The sequence below is a fragment of the Bos indicus genome, chromosome 4 (assembly GCF_029378745.1).
Source record: "Bos indicus isolate NIAB-ARS_2022 breed Sahiwal x Tharparkar chromosome 4, NIAB-ARS_B.indTharparkar_mat_pri_1.0, whole genome shotgun sequence".
NCBI lineage: Eukaryota > Metazoa > Chordata > Mammalia > Artiodactyla > Bovidae > Bos > Bos indicus.
In genome coordinates, this window is record NC_091763.1 from 8,347,158 (window position 1) to 8,372,029 (window position 24,872).

At 42.3% G+C, this 24,872-nt stretch overlaps 1 protein-coding gene across 5 annotated transcripts in view; it reads left to right on the top strand.

The window, feature by feature from the left end:
* Positions 1-24,872, top strand: part of CDK14 (cyclin dependent kinase 14) — a 665,059-nt gene that overhangs the window by 35,832 nt on the left and 604,355 nt on the right. For 2 of the 5 annotated variants that reach the window (XM_070787457.1, XM_070787458.1), the window contains exon 1: positions 5,218-5,983. The exons of 1 other annotated variant lie outside the window; for it this stretch is intronic. In XM_070787457.1, the coding sequence (XP_070643558.1) occupies positions 5,759-5,983 (225 nt within the window). In that variant the 5' untranslated portion in view covers positions 5,218-5,758. Of the gene's footprint in view, positions 1-5,214; positions 5,984-24,872 lie in introns of those variants that run through there. 2 more of the 5 variants (XM_070787461.1, XM_070787459.1) reach the window with 2 other exon arrangements.

Below are 24,872 nucleotides of genomic sequence, written 5' to 3' on the forward strand. Positions count from 1 at the left end.
GTGGGAACTGACTGGTGGCCCAGGAGCATGGAGTGTGTGACTGGTGTTTGGTGGGTGGGCGACCAGAGATCTAGGCATTCTGTAGTTTAGAGAACAATAGTGACCAAACAAGTGAAAGCTTACCCTGTGCGTTCTGCAAAATCTTGCTGCTGCTGCTGCTGCTAAGTTGCTTCAGTCGTGTCCGACTCTGTGCGACCCCATAGACGGCAGCCCACCAGGCTCCCCCGTCCCTGAGATTCTCCAGGCAAGAACACTGGAGTGGGTTGCCATTTCCTTCTCCAATGCATGAAAGTGAAAAGTGAAAGTGAAGTCGCTCAGTCGTGTCCGACTCTTAGTGACCCCACGGACTGTAGCCTACCAGGCTCTTCCGTCCATGGGATTTTCCAGACAAGAGTACTGGAGTGGGGTGCCATTGCCTTCTCCCCTGCAAAATCTTAGATTATCCTTATTGGGGGTTTGGTGAAATATCTGTCTGTAATTACCAAAAACCTAACTCTATTTGACATATAAAGACAAAATTTTGGGGACCCAGTTTTAATATTAATATATATTGAAATTTTCAGAAAATATGACTGCTGAATACTTAGAAAGCTGCACTTTGATTTCTGCCCATAGCTTTCATTCCAATCCCAAAGAAAGGCAATGGCGAAGAGTGTTCAAACTACCGCACAGTTGTACTCATCTCACACTCTAGCAAAGTAATTCTTAAAATTCTCCAAGCCAGGCTTCCACAGTACTCAAATCGTGAACTTCCAGATGTTTAAGCTGGCTTTAGAAAAGGCAGAGGAACCAGAGATCAAATTGCAAACATCCACTGGATCACCGAAAAAGCAAGAGAGTTCCAGAAAAACACCTATTTTTGCTTTATTGACTATGCCAATGCCTTTGACTGTATGAAAGTGAAAGTCACTCATTGGTGTCCGACTCTTTGGGACCCCATGGACTATATAGTCCATGGAATTCTCTAGGGCAGAATACTGGAGTAGGTAGCCTTTCCCTTCTCTAGGGGATCTTTCCAACCCAGGGATCAAACCCAGTATCCCGCATTGTGGGCGGATTCTTTACCAGAGCAACAAGGGAAGTGGGATCACAACAAACTGGAAAATTCTTAAAGAGATGGGAATACTAGACCACGTGACCTCCCTCCTGAGAAATCTGTATGCAGGTCAAAGCAACAGTTAGAACTGGACATGGAACAACAGACTGGCTCCATATCAGGAAAGGAGTATGTCAAGGCTGTATATTGTCACCCTGCTTATTTAACTTATATGCAGAGTACATCATGCAAAATGCTGGGCTGGATGAAGCAAAAGCTGGAATCAAGATTGTCGGGAGAAATACCAGTAACCTCAGATATGCAGATAACACTACCCTCATGGCAGAAAGTGAAGAAGAACTAAGGAGCCTCTTGATGAAAGTGAAAGAGGAGAGTGAAAAAGTTGGCTTAAAGCTCAGCATTCAGAAAACTCAGATCATGGCACCTGGTCCCATCACTTCATGGCAAATAGATGGGGAAACAATGGAAACAGTGAGACTTTATTTTTTTGGGCTCCAAAATCACTGCAGATGGTGAGTGCAGCCATTAAATTAAAAGACGCTTAGTCCTTGGAAGAAAAGCTATGACCAACCTAGACAGCATATTAAAAAGCAGAGACATTACTTTACCAACCAACAAAGGTCCATCTAGTCAAAGGTATGGTTTTTCCAGTAGTCATGTATGAATGTGAGAGTTGGACTATAAAGAAAGCTGGGTACTGAAGAATTGATGCTTTTGAACTGTGGTGTTGGAGAAGACTCTTGAGAGTCCCTTGGACTGCAAGGAGATCAAACCAGTCCATCCTGAAGATTTGAAATCATTCCTGAATATTCATTGGAAGGACTGAAGTTGAAGCTCCAATACTTTGGCCACCTGATGCGAAGAACTGACTAATTGGAAAGATTGAAGGAGGGAGAAGAAGGGGATGACAGAGGATGAGATGGTTGGATGGCATCACCCACTTGATGGACATGAGTTTGAGTAGGCTCTGGGAGTTGGTGATGGACAGGGAAGCCTGGTGTTCTGCAGTCCATGGGGTCACAAAGGGTTGGAACATGACTGAGCGACTGAACTGACTGACTGATTTTGACTTATTTGTAACTTTTCAAAGACATGTCCACCTTTTGGTAAATTCTTTCATCTGTAGCAGTGCTGTTTGTGACATCTGAATTGTACCAATACGTATTTGTGGGCAATATAATGATTATTAATACACACACACACACACACACACACTTAGCCTTTATTTAAAAATATACAACTTATGGACATGGGGAGAGGGGAGGAGAGGGTGAGATGTATGGAATGAGTAACATGGAAACTTTGATTACCACATGTAAAATATCAGCCACCGGGAATTTGCTGTATGGCTCAGGAAACTCAAACAGGGGCTCTGTATCAACCTAGAGGGGTGAGATGGGGAAGGAGATAGGAGGGAGTTTCAAAAGGGAGGGGATATATGTATACCTGTGGCTGATTCATGTTGAGGTTTGATAGAAAACAGCAAAATTCTGTAAAGCAATTATCCCTCAGTAAAAAAATAAATAAAAGCAAAGCAAATAAAAATATCCGATAGAAAGCATTGAACATTTTCAGATGAATGCATTTTACTTCTTTTAAGTTCAGACTCATTTGAAATAGTTGCAAGCATCTTACATCATTATCATTAAATCATTTGATGTGGTCATGTCTGTTTGCATCTCAAAATATGTATACATGTAATTTACACATATGAAAGATGGCCAAAGCTGTTCCCTGTCATTTTCCTTTATACTACAGTTTTCTTTATCTGTATGTGTACATATTCTCTGTGGATTCCAAAGGTTTGGTGTCTAGAGGTGGCATTGGTCTGGTAGGGTTGAGAACCTTTGTTCTTATGGAAACATCATGGAATCAAGGATTCTTGCATTCTATCTTTGGCTTATTTTTCCAAGCCGCTCATTTAATGTCTCTGAATTCACTAGATGCTCTACATCATTCCCGGTGGCTCTGATGGTAAAGAAACCACGTGCAATACAGGAGACCTGGGTTCCATCCCTGGGTTGGGAAGATCCCCTGGAGAAGGAAATGGCAACCCACTTCAGTATTCTTGCCTGGGCAATCCCATGGACAGAAGAGCTTGGTGGGCTACCATCCATGCGATCGCAGAGTCTGACATGACTGAATGACTTAATACTTTCACTTCTACATCACACGAGTTGTAGTAAATGGTTTGTGACTGACTGAACACGTGGTAAAATGTCTTAGCTTACTTGGTGACTTCTTGCCTGGAGCTCCTCAGAAAGGCAGAGTGCCCACCTGAGACCCACTGCTTGGCTTCCCTTGTGTTTTTATTAATAATAGGGAAGACAGACTGTGTCTAATCCCTGGAGGAAGAGATTAGGAAAATGCTGAGGTATGAAGGGGTGTGGAAAGTGCTGGCAGTCGTGGAGGTGGGGAGTTTTATGAATTAAAGTTCAAGTGTCAGGTGAGTAAAAGTAGAAAGTGTTTTGGTTTTCCAGGAAGAATTGAAGATTCTTAGAGTGGGGGCCACTATTATAAGAATTTTTTGACAATTACATGTGTTGCTGCTGCTGCTGCTAAGTTGCTTCAGTCGTGTCCGACTCTGTGCGACCCCATAGACGGCAGCCCACCAGGCTCCCCCGTCCCTGGGATTCTCCAGGCAAGAACACTGGAGTGGGTTGCCATTTCCTTCTCCAATGCATGAAAGTGAAAAGTGAAAGTGAAGTCGCTCAGTCGTGTCCGACTCTAGCGACCCCATGGACTGCAGCCTATCAGGCTCCTCCATCCATGGGATTTGCCAGGCAAGAGTACTGGAGTGGGGTGCCATTGCCTTTTCCAATTAAATGTCTACTCCAGAGTAATTAACAATGGGATCTTTGGAATTCACGGACCGGGGAGGCGTGTGTGTCTTGCTCAGTGGTTGTCTTGAGTGAGTCTCGGGGCTCAGGGAGGGGGGTTAGTAAACACAGCCCATGCTTGGTTGGTGCTGGGAAAGGCTCCTGGGGCTGAGCTGGAGCAAGATGACTGTGGGGCCCACAGGAGAAGTACTGCAGGTGGGCTTAGATCTGGCTAAAACGTTGCTCATTAGTTGGAACTAGAAAGAGAGAGGAGGCTCAAGGACCGTTGACCCTGGAAAAAGGTCACTAAAGGTGAACCCATGGGAACGAAGATTGACATTTCATGATTTCTGTGCATATAAAGTGTGATTGGGATTTGGTCTTTTAGAAAATAAACTGATCATCATGAAAATAAAGTTCATTTTAGTTTTTACTTGCAGTTAATTAGAAAAATATGTGCCAGTAATTAGGGGAAAAAATGAATAAGGTTTTTGGGAAAAATCATTCCTGCAATTGTATAATAACATATATGTTGTTGTTAGTCGCTCAGTCACGTCCAACTCTTCGCAACCCCATGGACTGCAGCATGCCAGGCTTCCCTGTCCTTCACCATCTCCTGGAGTTTGCTCAAATTCACGTCCATCGAGTTGGTGATACCATCTCATCCTCTGTCGCTCCCTTCTCCTCCTGCCCCCAATCATTTCCAGCATTAGGGCGTTTTCCAATGACTTTTTAAGTATAATCATGAGGAGGGTCTTATTTATTTTCATTTCTCTAAGAGATTAAAAAATTTGATGATTATTATATTCTCTTTTAAAGTATCTATAAGCTTGTAGATTTTAAAACCTTTCATTGTGGATTATAAAGAGAATCCTGTGGTCCTCTTCTTTCTGTGGTCCTGTGCATGACAAGCAGTTTTCCAAAGTCACTTTAATTAATCTCATGAAATATTGTTTATTTGGCAAGATTTGTAGTTGATTTGTTTGAATTTTCATGCCACTGCAGAAAGGGCAGATGGGAGGGAACGTTTGCCTGCGGAACTGATTTTATAAGTCATCAGTTCCCCAGAGGGTAGTTTTGAATGAAGACAACCTAAGTTTGGAGATAAATATTAGTATCACAAATCCCCTTATAGCCCTCGAATTCTTTGGGTATTTCGTTATGCCAGTTAGGTGATAGAATCAAGGGGTGAAGTGTGTGTATGATCTCTGTGTCTATCATTGAGTAATATGCAAGTAGAATTAATAATAAATACTTGTTAATGGAATTATTTTGAATATCATGAATTTATATTCTTTTGTGACTTCATATTTGCAGATTTTCTCCAAGTTGCCAAAGGTTGCCATGATACAATTTAGCGTAACATCTTTTTTATGTTATACTTTATAAGGTAACAATTTCATCTAATATTTGGATCATGACTGCTGAATGTTTGCTTCAAATAGGACAGTTTGTTCTTTGAAATTAATAATAATTAACCCCCCACACACTGAATAGCATCTGTGCATGGATCTTTCCCTTCAATATTATGAGCAATTATGAATCATGACCAAAGAGAGACCTTGTAAATTATGAATAATCTGAAAACAATGAGGCATATTCTCCTGCTACAAAGATAACACCAGAGTTAATGGAAGTGCCATATGCCTAGAGGGGAGATGCCATCAAGACAAACATGTTGTTTGTCAAAGTGACGTCTAGATGAGTGTAAGCAATATTAATCCAGTCATACACTTGTCAAGCTTAAGCCGGGTTTTCAAAATATAGGTTTTAGGCTAATTTGTATATCTCTGTCTGGTGTAACAAGGGATTTGAAGCCATCAAACTTTAGAGTAAAAGATAAAATTGCATAAAATTAATCAGCGTCTGGATCTCTTCTTGGATGTGTGTGTTTGTGTGTGTGCTCAATCAGTCTTGTCTGAGCCTTTGCGACCCATGGACTGTAGCCCACCAGGCTCCTCTGTCCATGGAATTTTTCAGACAAGAATTCTGGAGCGGGTTGCCATTTCCTTCTCCAGGAGAGCTTCCTAACCCAGGGATCGGATCTGCATCTCCTGCATTGGCAGACAGATTCCTTACCTCTGTGCTACCTGGGAAGCCCTTAACTGTGAGTAGTTATAATAAAATACACAAATAAAAAATAATTAGAATAATTGAATTTAGAAGAAAAACATTAAAGACTAGATTTTGTGGTCACAGGAGATCAAAGGCATTTAACTTTTAAGTATGTATGAAGCTGTTACACAGAAGTACAATAGAGTATTAATAAATCGGAAGACTATCAAGCATAAATACATTAGCATGAACTTCTGAGGGAGAAGAGGAATGAAATGTTTCAAAGAGCAAAGGGCATGATGTCCATTTCCTGGCCTTTGTTTATGTCTGTTTTATATGGACTATGGTGGGAATGAAATCTCCATGATATTTAGGCTTCTCTGGACACATTTAAAAGAATAGTGTTAAGAAAGTGAAAAGACAGCCCACAGAATGGGAGAAAATTTTTGCATGTCGTATATCTGATAAGGGGTGAGTAGCCAGAATATATAAAGAACTGTTACAATTCAGTTATAAAAAGACAAATAATCCTATTGAGAATTGTCAAAGGATGTGAATAGATGTTTCTTCAAGGAAGTTATACAAATGGTCAATAAACATAAAAAAAGATGCTCAGCGTCATTAGTTATCAGAGATTTGCAAGTCAAACCACAATGAGATGCCACCTTACACCTACTCGGATGACTAGAATAAAAAGGACATAATTACAAGTGCTGTCACAGATGTGTGTAATTCAGCTGCTTTTGAAAGCTGTCTGTAGTTCCTCAAATTGTTAAACATACAGTTACGATATAATCTAGTAAATCCACTCCTTAGTGTGTATCCAGGAGAAATGAAAACAAGCCCATACAGACTTACACCAGTGTTCATAATAGCTAGGAAATGAGAACAATCCAAATGTCCGTCAACTAATGAGTGATAAGTGCTCTATCTTGTGCAATGGAATGTTATTCGTGAATAAAAAGCAGTATTGATAGATGCTGCCATGAATGTGCTTTGACAACGTGATGCTGAAAGAAATAAGCCAGTCACAAAGGACTGCATAGTGTATGATTCCACTTATACAAAATCTCCAAAGTAGGCACATCTGTGGATGTGGGAAGTAGATGGATGGCTGCCTGGGACTTGGTTAGGAGGATGGTGAGATGGTCAGGGACTGACAACCAGGGAGTGTGGGGTTTCTTGTTGGGGCAGGGGCAGTGTTCTCAAATTCAGTGTGCATGTTTGTTCAACTTTGTGAATGTACTAAAAGCCATAGAATTGTATGCTTTAAATGAGTAAATTGTATGGCATGTGAACTGTACCTCAATAGAGTTCCTTAACAATAATGTAATAGTTCTGTTTTTAAAATGTCAGTGGTTGGAATATGCCAGAAAGGACATACTTTGGATCCTTTAAATAAACTTAAGGTAAATTGTTCCAGATGTAACTTTAAACACTGGAAAAAAAAAGTGCCATATTTCTGCAGTCATAAATTATCAGTTTTTTGTTGCATAATATTTCATTGAATTGATGCAGACTGCTTTGCTTACTCTCTTCCTATATAAGGATTTTCTCATATTTTGGTATTTTAAATAATGAAACTTTCCAGACAAACTTTTTTTTTTTTTCTTCTGTTATTTTCTTTGGATAAAATTCTAGCTGACTCTCAGGAATGAATGGATTGCTGAGACTTTAAATAGGTAGTGCCATGTTATTTTTCTGAAGGGTTGAAGAATTTTTTGAACATTTAAAATACAATTTTGCTATTTTGTTAAGTATAGTGTCCCCTACCAATTAAGGGACAATTTAAAGTTTCTTTAAATTGTATTTCTTTGACTAAACAAATTGTTTTTAAATGTTTGTTTCTTTTGATTACCTCATGAATGATGGACTTTTTTATTTATTCAAGAGTGTTTACTGAACACCCCAGAGGCTCTGGCGGTTAAGAATCTGCCTGCAGTGCTGGAGACCTGGGTTCGATCCCTGGGTTGGGAAGATCCCTTGGAGGAGAGAATGGCTACCCACTCCAGTATTCTTGCCTGGAGAATCCCACAGACAGAGGAGCCTGGTGGGCTACAGTCCATGGGGGCTCGAAGAGTCAGACACGACCGAAGCGACTAACACTTCCACCTGGAGTCAAGACTTGTGCCAGTTGCTGGGTATACGCAAAGATGAGAAAGGCTTATTTAGCTTGTGCACTCAAAAAATTCCATTTCTCATGGGAAAATAATTAGTTATAGTAGGTACAATGAGCGTTTCACTTAAAGTATAAGAAGGTGTTTAAGGAGGAACCTGGGGAATGTGGCCAGCATAGGAGCGAGGTTATGTATATGTGCAGCTTGAATATGTGCCGTCGTCTTTGCCTGAAGGGAGGAACGATGAGGGGCAGAGAGAGTGTGAATTATAGACAGCCACCAAATCCTGTGTTGTGGGCAAGGAGTTCCCAGAGGTTCCCTCAGGATGAAGAACTGTTAGGTCCTTGGTGTTTTCTGTTTATTCATGAGTACATGCAGTTGTTTTTGTCATTAACATACCTCCATTCCGTTCGGATGCTAATATTAGTGTTAATTATTGTCACGTTTAAGACAGACATTCTGTTTTAGTCTGTTCTTTGACTTTTGATTTTAGTTACTTTTCAGTTTTACTTTCTCATCACATAGAATTATGATGACTTGTTTTGATTCATAAAATTACAGATTTGGCTGAAACAGCAGCAGTGAAATCTTGTTTCTGAAAGTGGTTTCCCCACTAAGTGGTGAGAAGGGTTGTAAAATGTATGTGGAGCCCACCATTCCCACACTCAACTCTTTGCAGGTCTTAACTCCTTGATGGTAAACAGCCTTGTATTCTTGCTGAGTTAGCGAGCCAGGAGACAGTGTCTCTCTCTCTTTTTTTACTACATCTTCTCTAGGTTGAGTGGCTTTATGTGTTTGACTCAGAGAGCCAAACCAACAACCGTATCCTCTTTGGGTCTGTAGCAGCAGGAAAGGGACAAACTTATTCACATCTCGACAGCCTGAGGTTTTTAGTCTTCCAGCAATACAGCAGATACTCACGCGTGAGAGGATCGAAACCACGTGAAAGGGGGCTTGCTCCCCGCTGATTGTGTCCTCCCTTAATTTCTGTGCCAAAACTTTTCCTCCAACATGACTGTATTTGGAGGTGGGGCCTTTATGATGTGTTGTTGTTTGGTCACTAAGTCATGTCCTGCCGCTTTTGACCCCATGGACTGCAGCACACCAGGCTTCCCTGCCCTTTGCTAGCTCCCAGAGTTTGCTAGAACTCATCTCCATTGGGTCAGTGATGCCATCCAACCATCTCATCCTCTGTTGCCCCCTTCTCCTCCTGCCCTCAGTCTTTCCCATCATCAGGGTCTTTCCTGGCTCTTCTCATCAGGTGGCCAAGAATTGGAGCTTCAGCTTCAGCATTAGTCCTTCCAGTGAATATTCAGAGCTGATTTCCTTTAGGATTGACTAACTTGATCTTCTTGGTGTCCAAGGGACCCTCAAGACTTCTCCAGCATCACAATTCAAGAGCATTAATTCTTTGGCCCTCAGCCTTCTTTTTGGTCCAACTTAGGTCATAAGATAATTGATAACATTTAAATGAATGTTTTTAGATAGTTACAATTTATTTGTTGTGAGATGAACAAAAGTACCTCACCTGTGAGCAAATAAAGCCCATTTTAAGACACAAAAGTTCTCATCTTTAACATATTGGACCAAAGAGAAGAAATGTTCTTTTGTTTTTTTTCGCAGTCCAATTTTTTGTTTTTGTTTTTGTTTTATATTGGAGTATAACTGATTAACAATGTTGTAATAATTTCAGGTGAACAACAAAAGGACTCAGGCATACATACACATGTATCCATTCTTCCCCAAACTCCCCTCCCATACAGGCTGCCGCATAATATCGAGCAGAGTTCCCTGTTCTATACAGTAGGACCTTGTTGGTTATCCGTTTTAAGGATAGCAAAGTGTCCATGTCAATCCCAAACACCCTGTCTCTTCCCCTCAAAAGAATGTTCCTTCTGAATGCAGTTTCCCTTCTGTGTCACACACCCTGAGAATAATTAACCACCACTTACTAGACTTCTTTTCAAAGAAGATCACTGATCTGGGAAGTGCTCACTTAGTCTCAGGAAGGGTTTGGCCAACAGAGAGGAGGATCACATGAGGCTGGCATTTATGGGGGGAGGCCGTTGGCAGGGGCAGCCAGCTTTTTGACAACAGCTGTGTGCTCTGGACCAGTTAGGACCGTGAATGCTGACTCCTTTGTATTTCTTTAACCTTGCCGCTCTTTGCCTAACATTCACATTAAGGCAGCTCTATCACATTTCATGATTTGTGATGCTTAGGGCAGGAAGATGATCGCCTTGTGGAGCCCTCCCGTCTTTGAGTTAGTGGTTTGCATTAAGATGGCCAGAGAGCTCTGGTTCTGCAGTTAGTGAGAGGCATGCTGATGGTGTGAAGGACCTTTTTTTCTCTCAGAGGTGATTTTTAACAGTTGAATGTACATGTGAGTGTCTTAAACTCAAAGCCAGACTCCGGCTACTTGGATGGACTGTGTTTTAAATTACTTGGAAAGTAGCTGTAACTTAACTCTTTATTTTTTCTTTTGTTCTTTTTTCTGTATTAAGCTTCCCCCCTGCCCACACACACACTTTAAAAAAATTAGAGTGTGTGCATGTACAAATGAGCATATAGCAAAAAGATTTCCTCCTCCCAAGTAATTAGTATCCCTTCCTAGTGGCAAGTGGGAATGGCATTTTAAAAACTCCTCCCAGGCGTTTTCTGTGCTTGGGTCTTCCTCCCTCTTATATTAAGACATATCTTGTTTTTCTTTCTAACAGTATACCTTGACAGTGTTTCCTATCAGTTGTATATAGATACAGCTCATTCTGTTCATAGATTGTATGCTGTTCATTATATAGTTGCAATGAAATTTATTTACCCCCTTTTAAAATTGGCAAATATTTAGATCTTTTATAGGATTTTGTCCTTACAAACAGGATTTTGCCTTTCCCTGGTGGCTCAGATGGTAAAGCATCTGCCTGCAATGCGGGAGACCTGAGTTCGATTCCTGGGTTGGAAAGATCCCCTGGAGAAAGAAATGGCAATCCACTCCAGCACGCTTGCCTGGAAAATTCCATGGACGGAGGAGCCTGATAGGCTACAGTCCATGGGGTCGCAAAGAGTCGGACACGACTGAGCGACCTCACTTTCACTTTCTTTCACTTTAGGATTTTGTCCTTACAAACAGGAGAATGGATAATTTTGTTCACAATGGAAAGTGCAGAGTCACGTGGCTATTGGTTTTCACTTGCTAAGTTGTGTCTGGACTCTTGTGACCCCCTAGACTGTAGTCTGTCCATGGGATTTCCCAGACAAGGCAAGAATACTGGAGTGAGTTGCCATTTCCTTCTCCAGGGAATCTTCCCGTCCCAGGGGTTGAACCCCCATCTCCTGCATTGGCAGGCAGATTTTTTACCACTATGCCACCTGGGAAGCTCCACACATGCTATGAGAAGTTAAAATTTTAATATACATTGCCTGAATTACTTTTTGAAGAACATTCATCGATTTACCTACCCCCCTCCCCATGCAATGGCAACCCACTTCAGTACTCTTGCCTGGAAAATCCCATGGACGGAGGAGCCTGGTAGGCTGCAGTCCATGGGGTCGCTAAGAGTCGGGCATGACTGAGCAACTTCACTTTCATGCATTGGAGAAGGAAATGGCAACCCACTCCAGTGTTCTTGCCTGGAGAATCCCAGGGACAGAGGAGCCTGTGGCCTGCCGTCTATGGGGTCGCACAGAGTCGGACACGACTAAAGCGACTCAGCAGCAGCAGCAGCAGTAGCAACTCCCCATGTCTATTTCTCTACCCTTTGCCCTAATGTCTTTTCTGGAACTGGAAGATTTTCCAACCAGGCACATGTAAATTAATGTTTGACTAGTTCTGTTATTTTTGCATTAGTTACTAATAGGCTGAGCATCTTTTTAAGTTTATAATGGCTTATAAGCCATTTTAATTCTTTATTTCCCTGTGAACTCCAGGCCTCTTTCAATACTTTGTTGTAACTGATGAGAATTACATCACAGTTTTTTGGGGAGCACACCCAGAGACTTGCGTCTTAGAAACTTCTTAGTGTGATTAGAAACCTTATGGGCCATCTGGTCCCACCTTCCAGTTGGTATAGGAAGTACTTTATAACCTTTGATCATCTGCTTGAATACTTCCAGTATTAAAGGGGCTTAAAACCTCATGGGCATCTAATTCCTCTGTTGGCTTAGTTGACAGAAAATTCAAGATATCTTAAAAGAGTAGTGGAATAGACAGAGAGGGTGGGAGCAGCTGGACTCTTTAAATAAACCATCTTAATGAAACTGGAAGATTCTTTCAGTCTCAATCAGGAGACTGGGAGCAATGCCTATGAAGCAAATCTTGTCCACTTGACTAAAGAATATGACCAAGTAGGGCTCAAATCCCAGGGACAGGGGAGCCTGGTGGGCTGCCGTCTATGGGGTCACACAGAGTCGGACACGACTGAAGTGACTTAGCAGCAGCAGCATCAGGGCTCTTTAAGGGTATGTTAATTAGCTACTGCTCCATAATAAGTTACCTCTGATCTTAATGCCTTAGAACAGTAATAAAAATCTGTTATCTCAGAGAGTTTCTGAGGGTCAGGAATTGGGAATCAAAGTCTGCTGGGTGGCACTGACTCTGGGTGTCTCAGAGGTTGTATTCGGGACGTTGGGGCTGTAGTCATCTGAAGGCGCGACTGGCTGGAGGGTGTGCTTGTACGTGGCTCATGTAGAAGGCCTCAGTTCCTTGCCACATAAACATCCCTACAGAGCTACAGTGAAGGTCCTTGCATTCCAGCATCTGGCTTCTCCCACAGTGAGTAATCAGAAAGAAAGCAAAATGGAAGCCATGATGTCTTTTCTGACTTGGAAGTCATGCATGGCTGTCCCTGCAATACTCTTGTATTGCGGTTCCACTGGTCAGTCCTATTCAGTATGGGAAGGGACCATACGAGGGTGTGCATTCTAGGAGACACGGTTCACTGGGGGCTTTCTTGGAGACTGACTGTTCACCTTCTGGCCCCCAAAGATCTGTATTTCTCTTACCTGGAGAACAAAATACACTCCTTCTCAGAGCCCCCCTCCCCCATACACACACACACACACACACACACACACCCCTCATCCCAGTGCAGAGGCCAACTTTTTGGGTAGGAGAATTAGGGGATACTTATTTAAACAGATTTTGGAAATGCTAGAAGTCTATTAAGAATTTTCCTTTGTTGGAGGAGAAGTTGGTAGTATTTGGCTAGTGTTCTCCATTATAACAATCATTCTTTATGCTCTATCTTATGAAATTTCTGTCCCAAATAAATAGGAATATTTATAATCCTGAGAGGGGGAAAAAGGAGTTTTAGTGAAGTATTCCAACTGATTTTTAATCAGAAAAGCTTCATGACAGTCAGTGTTTCTCAAAAAAATAAAAAAATCAGGGTTGGGTTCCTGGAAAACCAATATTAAAGAGTTTTCCATTGAAGACCCTGAAACCTAATAGGGAACATGTGGATATCCCACTGTGCTGGCTCTTCACTTGTGGTCTCAGCCTCAAGCCCACCATTTTCTGCTTTGTTTTGTGAGGCTGGGGCTGGAACTCTGAGAAATCCATCTCCCAGATCCCCTCACATCTCAGTTTCTGTTGGTTTCTGGCAGGCGGAGCTCTGGTGGAAGATTGAAACGTAGGAGCAAGGGGGAGAAGGGACTTGGCTGTTTTCAGCTCCCGTCCACGTTTCTCCTGTGGCCAGCGATAGCTCTAGTCTGTAGTTTCTTTAGGAATTTTTGGCATCCCTTTACTGTGGTCCCAGCCAGGTTCGGAGTATCAGTTATCCTGTGTGTGTCCTGTTCTCCCCACCCTGCTTCTTTCGTTTTTTATTTATTATTTTTGACTCTGCTGGGTCTTCGCTGCCTCTCCAGGACTCTCTCTAGTTGCAGCGTGGGCTTCTCGTTGCTGAGCACAGGCTCTAGAGCCGGGGCTTCGGTAGTTGTGGTGCATGGGCTTAGTTGCTCCAAGGCATGTGGGATCTTCCTGGACCAGGGATTGAACCCTGTCTCCTGCATCGACAGGTGGATTCTCAACCACTGGACCACCAGGGAAGTCCCTCCCCAGCCTGCTTTGAGTCCTATTAATAGTCCCTCCCTTGAGAAGCTAGGTTCTGGTTACCCCACCTCTTCCCTTTTGTTTCTTGAGCCCTAAGGTTAAGGCTGCTTCTTGCAGTGATGGATATCAAGGTTATCTCTGTGTCCCCTTTTTACTTTTCTAGTCTTTTAATACCTACATAACTGATTTCTTCTATTAAATCTCTGCCATTGAAAATACATAGCATTCCCACTGACTGAAAGTTACTCAAGTTTCTAGGTATGTCATCCCTCACAATTGTCATCTCTTTGAAGTTATTTTCTCTCTCGCAAGGTCAGAGCTGAGAGGCATTGGTTTGCCTCATGTGGTTCTTTGTCCAGATGTTTAGTGTTCTTCTGTATTTTAGCACTTACAATTCTTGACTTCGTTTTATGGGTCTGCGCACATGGGCAGACCTCTGGGATCCTGCTTCATTGTTTCCATAGTGGTCTTAGAGATGCAGATTATCTGGGATGCCTGAGTGGTTTTGTTTAATCTATTCAACCCCAGTATTTTCCTCTTTCTCTCCCAATACAAAAGAGCATCCACTGAATAGCCTTGGCTTTACCAGGTCTTGCCTGAGCATCTGCTGTTTTTCTCCCCACTTCTTGAGCTTCCCTAGTGACTCAGTGGGTATCCTCCTGCCAATGCAGGAGACACAGGAGACGTGGGTTTCATCCCTGGTCTTCCCTCCAGGGAAGATCCCCTGGAGGAGGGCATGGTGACCCACTCCAGTATTCTTGCCTGAAAAATCCTATAGACAGAGGAGCCTGGCGGGCTACGGTCCATGGGTTGCAGAGAGTCAGACTGAGTGACTGAGCACACTGCATCTACACAGCACACATTTACTGGCCTCCTTCCTCGAAGACACTGCCCACCGGTGGGCATGGGGGATACACCCTTATCTTTCCTCATCTTCTTTCATTTTTCCCAAGACTTTTACTCCTACTCTGCCATCTGCTTTATATCCTTTTCTATTCCCAACTCTAGTTCCCTCTTTTTCTTATTATCCCCAACTGGAATGATGCCAAGTTTGTACATATTAAAATTTGCTTGAAAAGAGATATCAACTTATGAATCAAGTGAGTACTTTATAGGCCAGAGGAAACGTCTAGTGATTTCATTAGTGATGCTTCTGTTCTGCAGGTTAATAAATTAATTAAGCCTTTCTCTTTTTATTGGAGGGGTTATGTGTTTCTTCAGTAAATATTATTTTGTTGCCCTGTTTACTCAGCTCACTATATCAGGTAGGTGCATTGAGGGATAGCAAAGAAATAAAATGTCCCAACTCTTGCCTGTCTTGAAAGACTATACAGTGTACCTGGAGAGACAGAACTTATACATTAAACATTAAACATTAAGGGACAGAAATAAGTGTAAGATTATGTGCTAAAAACTGTCCTTAAGTGTGTGCTGTGGGGCGTGTAATAATGTCACTTCCTGTTCACAGCCACTAAGCACTCTGTAGATCTCATTTAATCCTTGCAGTTCTCAAGCAGTCCCTCTAGCTAGTTCTGTTTTGCAGGTGGTGAATCTGAGGCTTCGCGATTAAGTCATTTGCCCAAGGATACTCATCAATGAAGTGACGGGAATTAGGAGTTGAAGGCTAAGTTGGTTTGAGTCTACAGACTCTCATAAGCAGAAGGGGAGGTTGGGAGCGCTTGGGGCATGCTGGTGGGCATGTGTGTTTTGAGATGTGCTGGGTGTCTTCCATTTGCTCCCCTGGATGCAGTCTTCATCCTGCCCATCCTGCTCTGTGCCTTGGGTGGCCGACCTGTGTGGGTTACACCAGTGAATGCTTGCCCTCTGCTTCCAGACTGATTCCACCAATGGGAAGAAATAGGAGCTCCGAGGGCAGGTCAAGAGTAACGGGTGTTTATTCCTTCAGCTTTTTTCTACTGGGTCCCGGCCTGTTGGCTTCATACTTTTACCCTCACGGCTTCGTGCTTTCCTCCTCTCTCTGTCTCTCTGTCAATTCCAGGAATCGCTTTCACCCCTTGACCTTTCCAGTCCAGAGTGAGTAACATAGCAAGAGCCCTGCCCTGCCTTTAAAAGTGGTCTTTTGAGCAAACTCAGTTTGAATGTATGATACCCAGTTTGAGTGTATTGTGTGTTTCTGGTTGAGACTGATAATGAGCAAATATTTGTAAAGTGTCCTTTCCTTTCCCCATGCCTTCTGCCTTCCATCTTTTCTCAGTATGTTCAGTATTGAGGGTAAGAGATAGCTAAGGCACAGCCCCTGCCTTAGGGGAACTAACGTGTGTGCTCAGTCACTATGTCGTGTCTGACTCTTTGTGACCCCATAGACTGTAGCCCACCGGGCTCCTCTGTCCAAGGGATTTCCCAGGCAAGAGCTGGAGTGGGCTGCCATTTCCTCCCCCAGGTCTCCTCCTCCCGATCTCGACGCGGGATCGAACCCATGCCTCTTGTGTCTCTTGCATCGGCAGACAGATTCTTTAGCACTCTGCCACTTGGGAAGCCTCCGGGAACTTACAGTGCAGGTTAAAATGTTCATAATAATAGTAATGAAAAGGAAAGTGGTAATGGGCTTGAGAAGCAGCGTGACTGAAGGACCGTCTAGCACAGGAAGTGAGTTGGTAACTCAGGTGAAACATGGCCAGCAGTGTAAAAGCTGCTTACTGATTCTGTCTACCTGTACATTAGCTTTGTCTCCTGCCCAGAATTTTGAAAATTGACAACAAAGAGGAGACTATAGTTTTTTTAAAAAGTAGCCGGTAGTGTGGTTTTTAGAACTCATCATATTTACAAAAAGGCCAAGTTCACCAGAAAAGTTGTCAATCAAATAAAATTCTTTACTTGTGTCCCTGGGTTTAAGCTGCATATGGAGTTTGGGAAAATCTATCAGGCTTCTGTTTTTTTAACTTAATAGACTATTTTATTGGAGCAATGTTAAGTTTACAGAAAATAGTTCTCATATCATTTCTCACTTTAATTTCCCTTGCTCCTAACATCTTGGATTTGTGTGATACATTTATTACAATTGATGAGCCAATATTAACTGATTATTATTAGCTAAAGTCCATCGTCTACATTAGGCTTCACTGTGTTTACAGTTTGGTGGGTTTGGACAAATGTCTGATGACGTGTATTCACTGTGCAGCATCATACCCAATGGTTTCCCTGCCCTGAAGATCTCCTGGTTCCTCCCCTTCATCCTTTCTCCTCTTTCCCGAACCCCTAGCAACCACTGATCTTTTTGCTGTCTCCATAGTTCTGCTTTCTTCAGAATGTCATGGAGTTGGAATCATACAGCATGGAGCCTTTCTAGAGAGCTTTCCTTCACTAAGCAGTATGCATTTAAGGTTCCTCCATATCTTATGGCTTGGCAGCTCATTTCTTTTTATCACTGAATGACATTCCATTGTCTGGATGTACCACAGTTTTTTAACCGGGTTTTAACCGGGTTCACCTATTGAAAGACATCTTGATTACATCCATATTTTGGCAACTATGATGAAAGCTGTTGTAAACATTTGGGCATGGGTTTTTGTGTGGACCTAAGTTTTGGACTAGTGTCCCAGGATTTAAGATGTAGGTGGAGTTTGGGAACATAAATCTTTTCTTAACAACCAGGAGAAATGTAATTTTTTCTCTGTTAATGTTTGGTTCTCACCCTATTATAATGATTTCGATATTAAACAAGCACTAAGGCAAAGACATAACATTAAAAGGTAACACAGGAAAAGGAAGTATACTACCTACTCAGATGTAAAGTCCAGACTCTAATCCTGAAGAGGGGTTTCTTTGACTAGTCAGAGACAAAGGCAGATAGTTGCTTCTTTGCCAGACATACCAAGGCTTAATTAATGGCTTAATTAATCACATGCTAATACATGACCTGAGAATTAGAGGTGAAATACAAACTGAATATCTGACATCATAAATCAAGTATAAAATACTTATCTGTTTTATAATTTTATATGAGCAATTTACCAGATGACTTTTATTTCAAACTGAGGAAAGTAAACACGTTACAAATACATGCTTGACGTATGAACACATCTTTGGGATGTTAATGCGGCTTTCCCTTTCTTTTGAGTAAGCAAAGAGCCATTCTTTCGAGACTTCCTGTGGCCACTAATAATTCTGCCAAAGGGGCTGACATCCTGGGAATTTGCCAACCTTTCCTCAGAGGGTTTAACTCAGGCTGAAACACCCCTAAGAGTTTCTAGTGGTCGGTTTAAATCTTCTGGTTCAGGGTATGTGGGTGCTGAGCCAGAATCTATAAATTCCCATCTCGAATCACCTAACTCTGAGTGGTGTAACTTCATAAAAATCACTTCAACTTTTTTTGTGTGCTTTTGAGCATACCAAGCTTCTTTCTGCTGCTGCCTAGGGATATTATAAAGGTGGATTGGCCCATGTTTTTAAAGCACTTAAAGCTCCCCAGGGAAAAGTGCCTTGCAACTTCCAGGCATAATTACTGGGTGTATTCTAGCTGGAATAAGGCCAGCAGAGCCAAACACTCAACCCTTTTCTTCTGAGGACTCCCATTTAATTCCTTTAGAAGGGTAATGTATTTTGAATGTGAGAGCATTTGAGTTGCAGTGGGAGAGATTTTAATTATTACTCAATATTTCATCATAAATTGGTACTCTTGATCATTTTGGTGTGTGTGTGCTCGATCACTCGGTTGTGTCTGACTCTTTGTGACCCAGTGGACTGTAGCCCTCTAGGCTCCTCTGTCCATGGAATTTCCCAGGCAAGAATACTGGGGTGGGTTGCTATTTCCTGCTCCAGGGGATCTTCTGGATCCAGGGATTGAACCTTCATCTCTTGCCTCTCCTGCATTGACAGGTAGATCCCTTACCACTGGGCCACCTGGAAATCTGAACTTAAGGGTGTCATATGCAGTGGCCCAGAATTTTCCTTAATCTAAAGTGGACAGGTGCTTTTCCTCCCAGTTTCTGAAGATCACTAGCAGACTGAGCTTCTTGGTCTGGTTTTGCCTGTTTCATGGAACCGTTCCAGTCTGTGGATTCTCCATGTCGCTCAGAGCATCTAGTGTGATGATAAAAGTGAGAAACACTGAGGGATGGCTTGGTCATTTTTTACAATTGTTAATAGAAATCATAAACAAGATTTTTGTATCTATAAATTGGATCTATTTTTTGTTTCCTAGAAAATGGCTGGGAATCTGCCAGCCTTTCTTTAGAGACTTTGACTCATGCCCTTAGAGTCTCTAGTGGTCTGTTGAGAGCGTCTGGTTCAGGGTTGTATGGGTGGTGAGCCAGAACATAGAAATTCCCACCTTGACTCACCAAACTCTGAATGGAAATTACCTCAATTTTTTGTGTTTTCAGGAGTACCAAGCCTCTCTGCTGCCTGGGGATATTATAAGGTGGATGAGCCCATGTTTTTAAAGCACTTTAAAATACTTTTGTATTTAAAAATATGACACAGCATCTCTTGGAGACTTAAGCCTCCTTTTGTTGACATCAGTTGATAAAGCGCATGAACTGGAAACAGCTGCAGAGAAATAGATATTTTAAAATATTTTCTATAAAAATGTAATTTATGAATGAGAAATTTGTGTCACAAGCATTCAGAGATTGCTGTTGCTCACTGACTTAATTCCTCCCCCTTCTCATTTTGTAATTATAGGAGACTGTCAGACTTTTGCACTTTGGCAGTGCTTATTTAACAGCCTAAACAATGTAACTGTGATAAGGACTTTGGTTGCAATTTGATTTGTTTTTATTTCTTCTAGTTTGAAATATGTCTTGCAAGTATTTTCTGTGAACATTCCTTAATTTCCCCTCTGTCTTATCATTGTCTTGACAGAACTTCTAGTAGCTGATGCTTGTAGTGTTTTCGGCTAAGTGTGAAAGTTTAAAGTTGAATGTAAACTGTGTTTATTTTTACATTTAACGTGATCACGCATTGGAGCGTCTTCAGGTCTCTAGTGCAGTGATGGTAAATGTGTTCTGGAGCTACAGAAATTCATCAGTTGATATTTTTCTGGGTTGGTGCTGTTACTGTAGTTACTAGACTTTTGTGACTATTAAGCACGTGAAAAGCGTCTCCTGGAACTGAGTTTTTAAATTTTAATTAATTTCGATTTAAAGAACCACACGTGGCTAGTGGTTACTGTGCTGGACAGCACAGCTCTGGTGAGTCATGTTTTATTTTAACGTCCTCACATGCTTAATAAGAGCAACAAAAATAAAAATTTGTGGAGCATCTGTTTACTCTGTGCTAGAGACGTTGCTGGGTATGTATTGTTCATGATTTGTAGCAAGCTTGTGAGCTCCTGTTCTACTGTGAGGAAGGCAAGGCCCAGGGAGCATGGGTACCATGGCCAAAGTCACTGAGCTGCTCCACGGGGCTTGCTCATTCTATGTCAGCACAGGATCTAATTTCAGTTCAAACCACGGCATCAGTTATTTTGTAGGATGTCACTCAATTTGGGTTTGTCTGATGTTTTCTTATGATTGAAGTTTTTTTTTGTATGTCTTTTTTAAAAACATGTTTAATGGGAGGATAATTGCTTTACAATATTATATTGGCTTCCTCTGTACGAGAACATGCATCAGCCGTGTGTGTGTGTGCACGCTCAGCATGTATACATGAAGGCCCTCCTTCCTGAGCCTCCCTTCACGCCCCCCGAGGCCGTCAGAAGGCACAGGCTGAGCTCCCTGTGCCGCCCAGCTGCCTCCTGCTGGCTGCTGTGCACATGGTGGTGTCTACCTGTCAACGCTGCACTGCCCATGGCCCCACCGTCTCCTTCCCCAGGATTGAAGTTTTATAATGGTTCATGACTCTAAAGTGAAGCCCTGACCTGCTAGCAGAAACTGCTTCTCATCTCTTCTCTCCAGCCCCTCACAACCGCAAAACTACTTTTCGTCTCTATAAATTTCCTTATTCTAGAGATTTCACCTAAGCGGAATCATATAGCGCACTATGTGGTCTCTGTGACTGACTCCTGTTGAAGTCTGTGCGAGTCCTTTTTTCCTTTGTACGGTTGAGTAATATTTCCCCTTTTGTTTATTCAGTCATCAGTCGCTAGAGACTTCGGTTGTTACCACTTTTTGGTTGTTACGAGTAATGCTGCTATAAATGGTTATGCACGAATTTTTGTGGGGCCATATGGTTTCATTTTGTTTGGGTGTTTACCCGAGAGTGGAATTGCTGGTATTTAGCATTTCTGGGGTAAGGGTGGTTTCTCTTTTGATACATATGATTGGTTCCTCATTGTTTCTTGGGTTTCTGTCCACTAGGGAATTAGGGTTACGATAGAATGACATTCAAGACAACAGCAATAGTGTATCTGATACTCTCCTTTAGTACCAGGTAAAAAATTTATAAAAATAATCAATACTTATTTTCAGATTTCTGCACAGGCCATTGAGATTTTTAAAAATGCCTGACAAGGACTTCGTTGGTGGCACAGTGGGTAAGAATCCACCTGCCAGTGCAGGGGACATGGGTTTGATCCCTGGTCTGGAAAGATTCCATATACGTTGGAGCAACTGAGCCTGTGCTCTGGAGCTGAGAGCCGCAGCTCCTGAGAGCCCGCGAGCCTGTGCTCCCCAACACGAGAAGCCACCACAGTGAGAAGCCTGTTCACTGCAGCTAGAAAGAGCCCCACTCCCAAAGCTAGAGAGAGCCCCCACACAGCAATGGAAACCCAGTATAGCCATAAATAAATAGACCAGGGTGTACATGTCAAAAAATTTTAAGTCTTATAAAAATTCATGACAGTCTTCCTTCTTATCTCTTTTTTCATGTTTGAAAATATATAGTATACATATATAGGCTGGTATTTATGTAAGTTGTAGTCTTAATGTCATGTGGACAACTGGAGTCTACAGATTGTTGGTAGAATAGAAGTTGAAGTAAGAATCTGCACTTTTGAGCATTAATGGTATCTGGGAGGAAAGTTTATGAACCCAAAGCAGTACAATAATCTCTGTTGGTTTATAGCATTTTCTAGGCATTATTATGTTCAGACCCTAAAGGGTTGGACTACATGCCTCCCTACTGATCTGTCTGCAAGAAACAGCAGAATTTTAAAGCAGCATAACTTTTTTTTTGGCTCAATAAATAGACATTTCTTGCTGAGATGACAGAAGCCTTAAACTACTCTTTAAAAATACACATAGTTTAACTCTGAATGTTGCCAGAAATGATCTTATGATGTACTTTCTGCAAAAATATTGCCCTCCATTATGGTACAGTTAGTTTTTTCTTTTTTTTTTTTAATGTCCTGGGATAAGAATCTCCACATTTATTTGTGATGTTGCTTTGATTTCCTGTGTTTCATCCCAATATTTTCTACTATATATTTTCTATCCTGGGTGCTGAGGAGACCATAACAGTGGCATGTTGTTCCTGTCTTCAAGGAGCTTATGGGAATAGTGATATAAAGCAGAAACGAGGAGAGGCTCCAAGAATGATTCAGAAGACTGTGGAGAGTTCAGTAGTTCAGAAAGAGCTCAGCAGTCTAGGAGGCTTGAAGGGGTTGGAATCCTGGAGCTGGGGACTACGTGTGGATATAGATCTTTGGATTGACTCTTTTCCCCCCAAACATTTTAGTTTTTTTAGAGGAGTTTTAGATTTACAGTAAAATTGAGAGCTACAGAGATTTCCCAAATATACCCTTCCCTATCCACACATAGCCTCCTCATTATCAGCATCACTCATCAGAATGTAATATATATATATATGTTATCAGGGACCTTGAATTGATTCTTTATAGTAAGAGCGTGCGTGTGTGCTAAGTCGCTTCAGTTGTGTTTGACTCTTTGCAACCCTGTGGACTGTAGCCCACGAGACTCTTCTGTCCATGGGGACTCCAGGCAAGAATACTGGACTGGATTGCCCTTCCTTTTCCAAGGGATCTTCCTGACCCAGGAATTGAACTCATGTCTCCTGTGGCTCCTGCATTGCAGGCAGATTCTTTACTTCTAAGCCACTGGGGAAGCCCTTGTAGTAAAAGTGTACCTTGTGTATTAATTTGAACTCCAGTTAAGGAATTTTGAGGAAGTATTGTGTAAGGATTGAATTTTAGATAGAATTTTCCAGGAAACTAGTGGCCTCAATGACATAAAGTGAATGTTTGATCCATCAGAATGTAACGGTTTAAAGGAGAGAAGAGAATGGTTTGGACCACTCGATAATAACATAACATGTATGTTAACATTCCAGCAGCGTGTACTGAGTCTGTAGAATGTGGAGAAAGAACAGTGTGATGGCTAAGACCACAGATGCAGACATCGGACTTTCTGGATTCAGACGTGCTCTACTACATTCTAGCTCTGCGGCTTGGGCGAGTTACTTAACCTCTCTGATCCTCAGTTTCTTCTGTAAGATGGGAATAACAATTTTGCCTACCTTATAGCATTGCTGTGAGGATTGAATGTTAAATAGATCCATGTTTGGTGTCCAGTACGCACTCATTAGGGCTTCCTGGGTGGTGCTAGTGGTAAAAAAAATCTGCCTGCCAGTGCAGGAGACTCAGGTTTGATTCCTGGGTCAGGAACATCCCCTGGAAGGAATGGCAGCCCACTCCAGTGTTCTTGCCTGGAGAATCCCACGGACAGAGGAGCCTGGTGGGCTGCTGGACCATAGGGTCACAACGCATCAGACACAACTGAAGTGACCTAGCATGCATGCACACACCCATTTTATTTTTTGAAATTGTATTTATTTTTGACTGTGCTGGGTCTTCATTGCTGTGTGAGCTTTTCTCTAGTTGTGGTGAGTGGGGGGTGACTGTCTAGTTGTGGTGCGTGGGCTCCTCATTGAGTGGTTTCCGTCATTGCAGAGCGTGGGCTTGAGGTTTGCCGGCTCAGTAATCACGACTTCTGGGTTCTAAGCGCAGGCTCAGTAGTTGTGGCGCGTGGGCTTAGTTGCTCTGCTGCATGTGGGATCTTCCAGGATCAGGGAGCGAACTGGTGTCCCCTGCATTGCAAAGTGGACTCTTAACCACTGGGCCACCAGGGAAGCCCCACTTGTTGACTGTTATTAATGTGTTCCTAGCACTGTGCTAAGTGCAGTGGAGAGATATGAGAAAATTTCTGGTGTCAGAGGTCTTACAGACTAGCAGGTAAAATAGCGCGTATTGATAAAGAATATATATATACACCTTCAATACAACACAGAAGAGCCAGGTGCGGGCTTTCTTTGTTGCGATTTAACAACTAGCATCAATTCAGTGGACATTCTAAAACCTAGTTTGAACCTCTTCAGATAACATAAAAATAATAAATTTTCTTATACTGTGCCCTGTGGTTTAGACTTTTCCGTAAGTTCTGATGACTTTCTCGTAGTTGGATGGATTTCCTAAGATTGGACTATCTGGCCCACTGGGGAAATGCACACTAACTTCACCCTGACATCTCTGGTGAATGTACCAAGTAGGAGGAGATGCTCCTATTTCTTGAAGGTTTGGTTACAGTTCAGCTGCAAAGGGTGGCTCCCGAGTCTAAGGAAGGAGAAACTGGCAAAACCATGGAGTGAAGCCACTGCATGAGGTGACTTCAGCCTCATTAGCTGGCACGTAGAGACGGAACAGACGTTGTCCTTGGGTCATTTCCCAAGGATTCTGAAACCTTTCATGGTAGAATGTGGAGCCACAGGTCAAGTAAGTCCTATGTCTGCATAGGAATCCTGTGAAAAGGGCTAAGATTTGCCCACTGAGGTCTGTCTGCTTAAGGTGAAGTTAAGAAGCAGTATACTTTGCACTGCTGCTGCTGCTGCTGCTGCTGCTAAGTCGCTGCAGTCATGTCTGACTC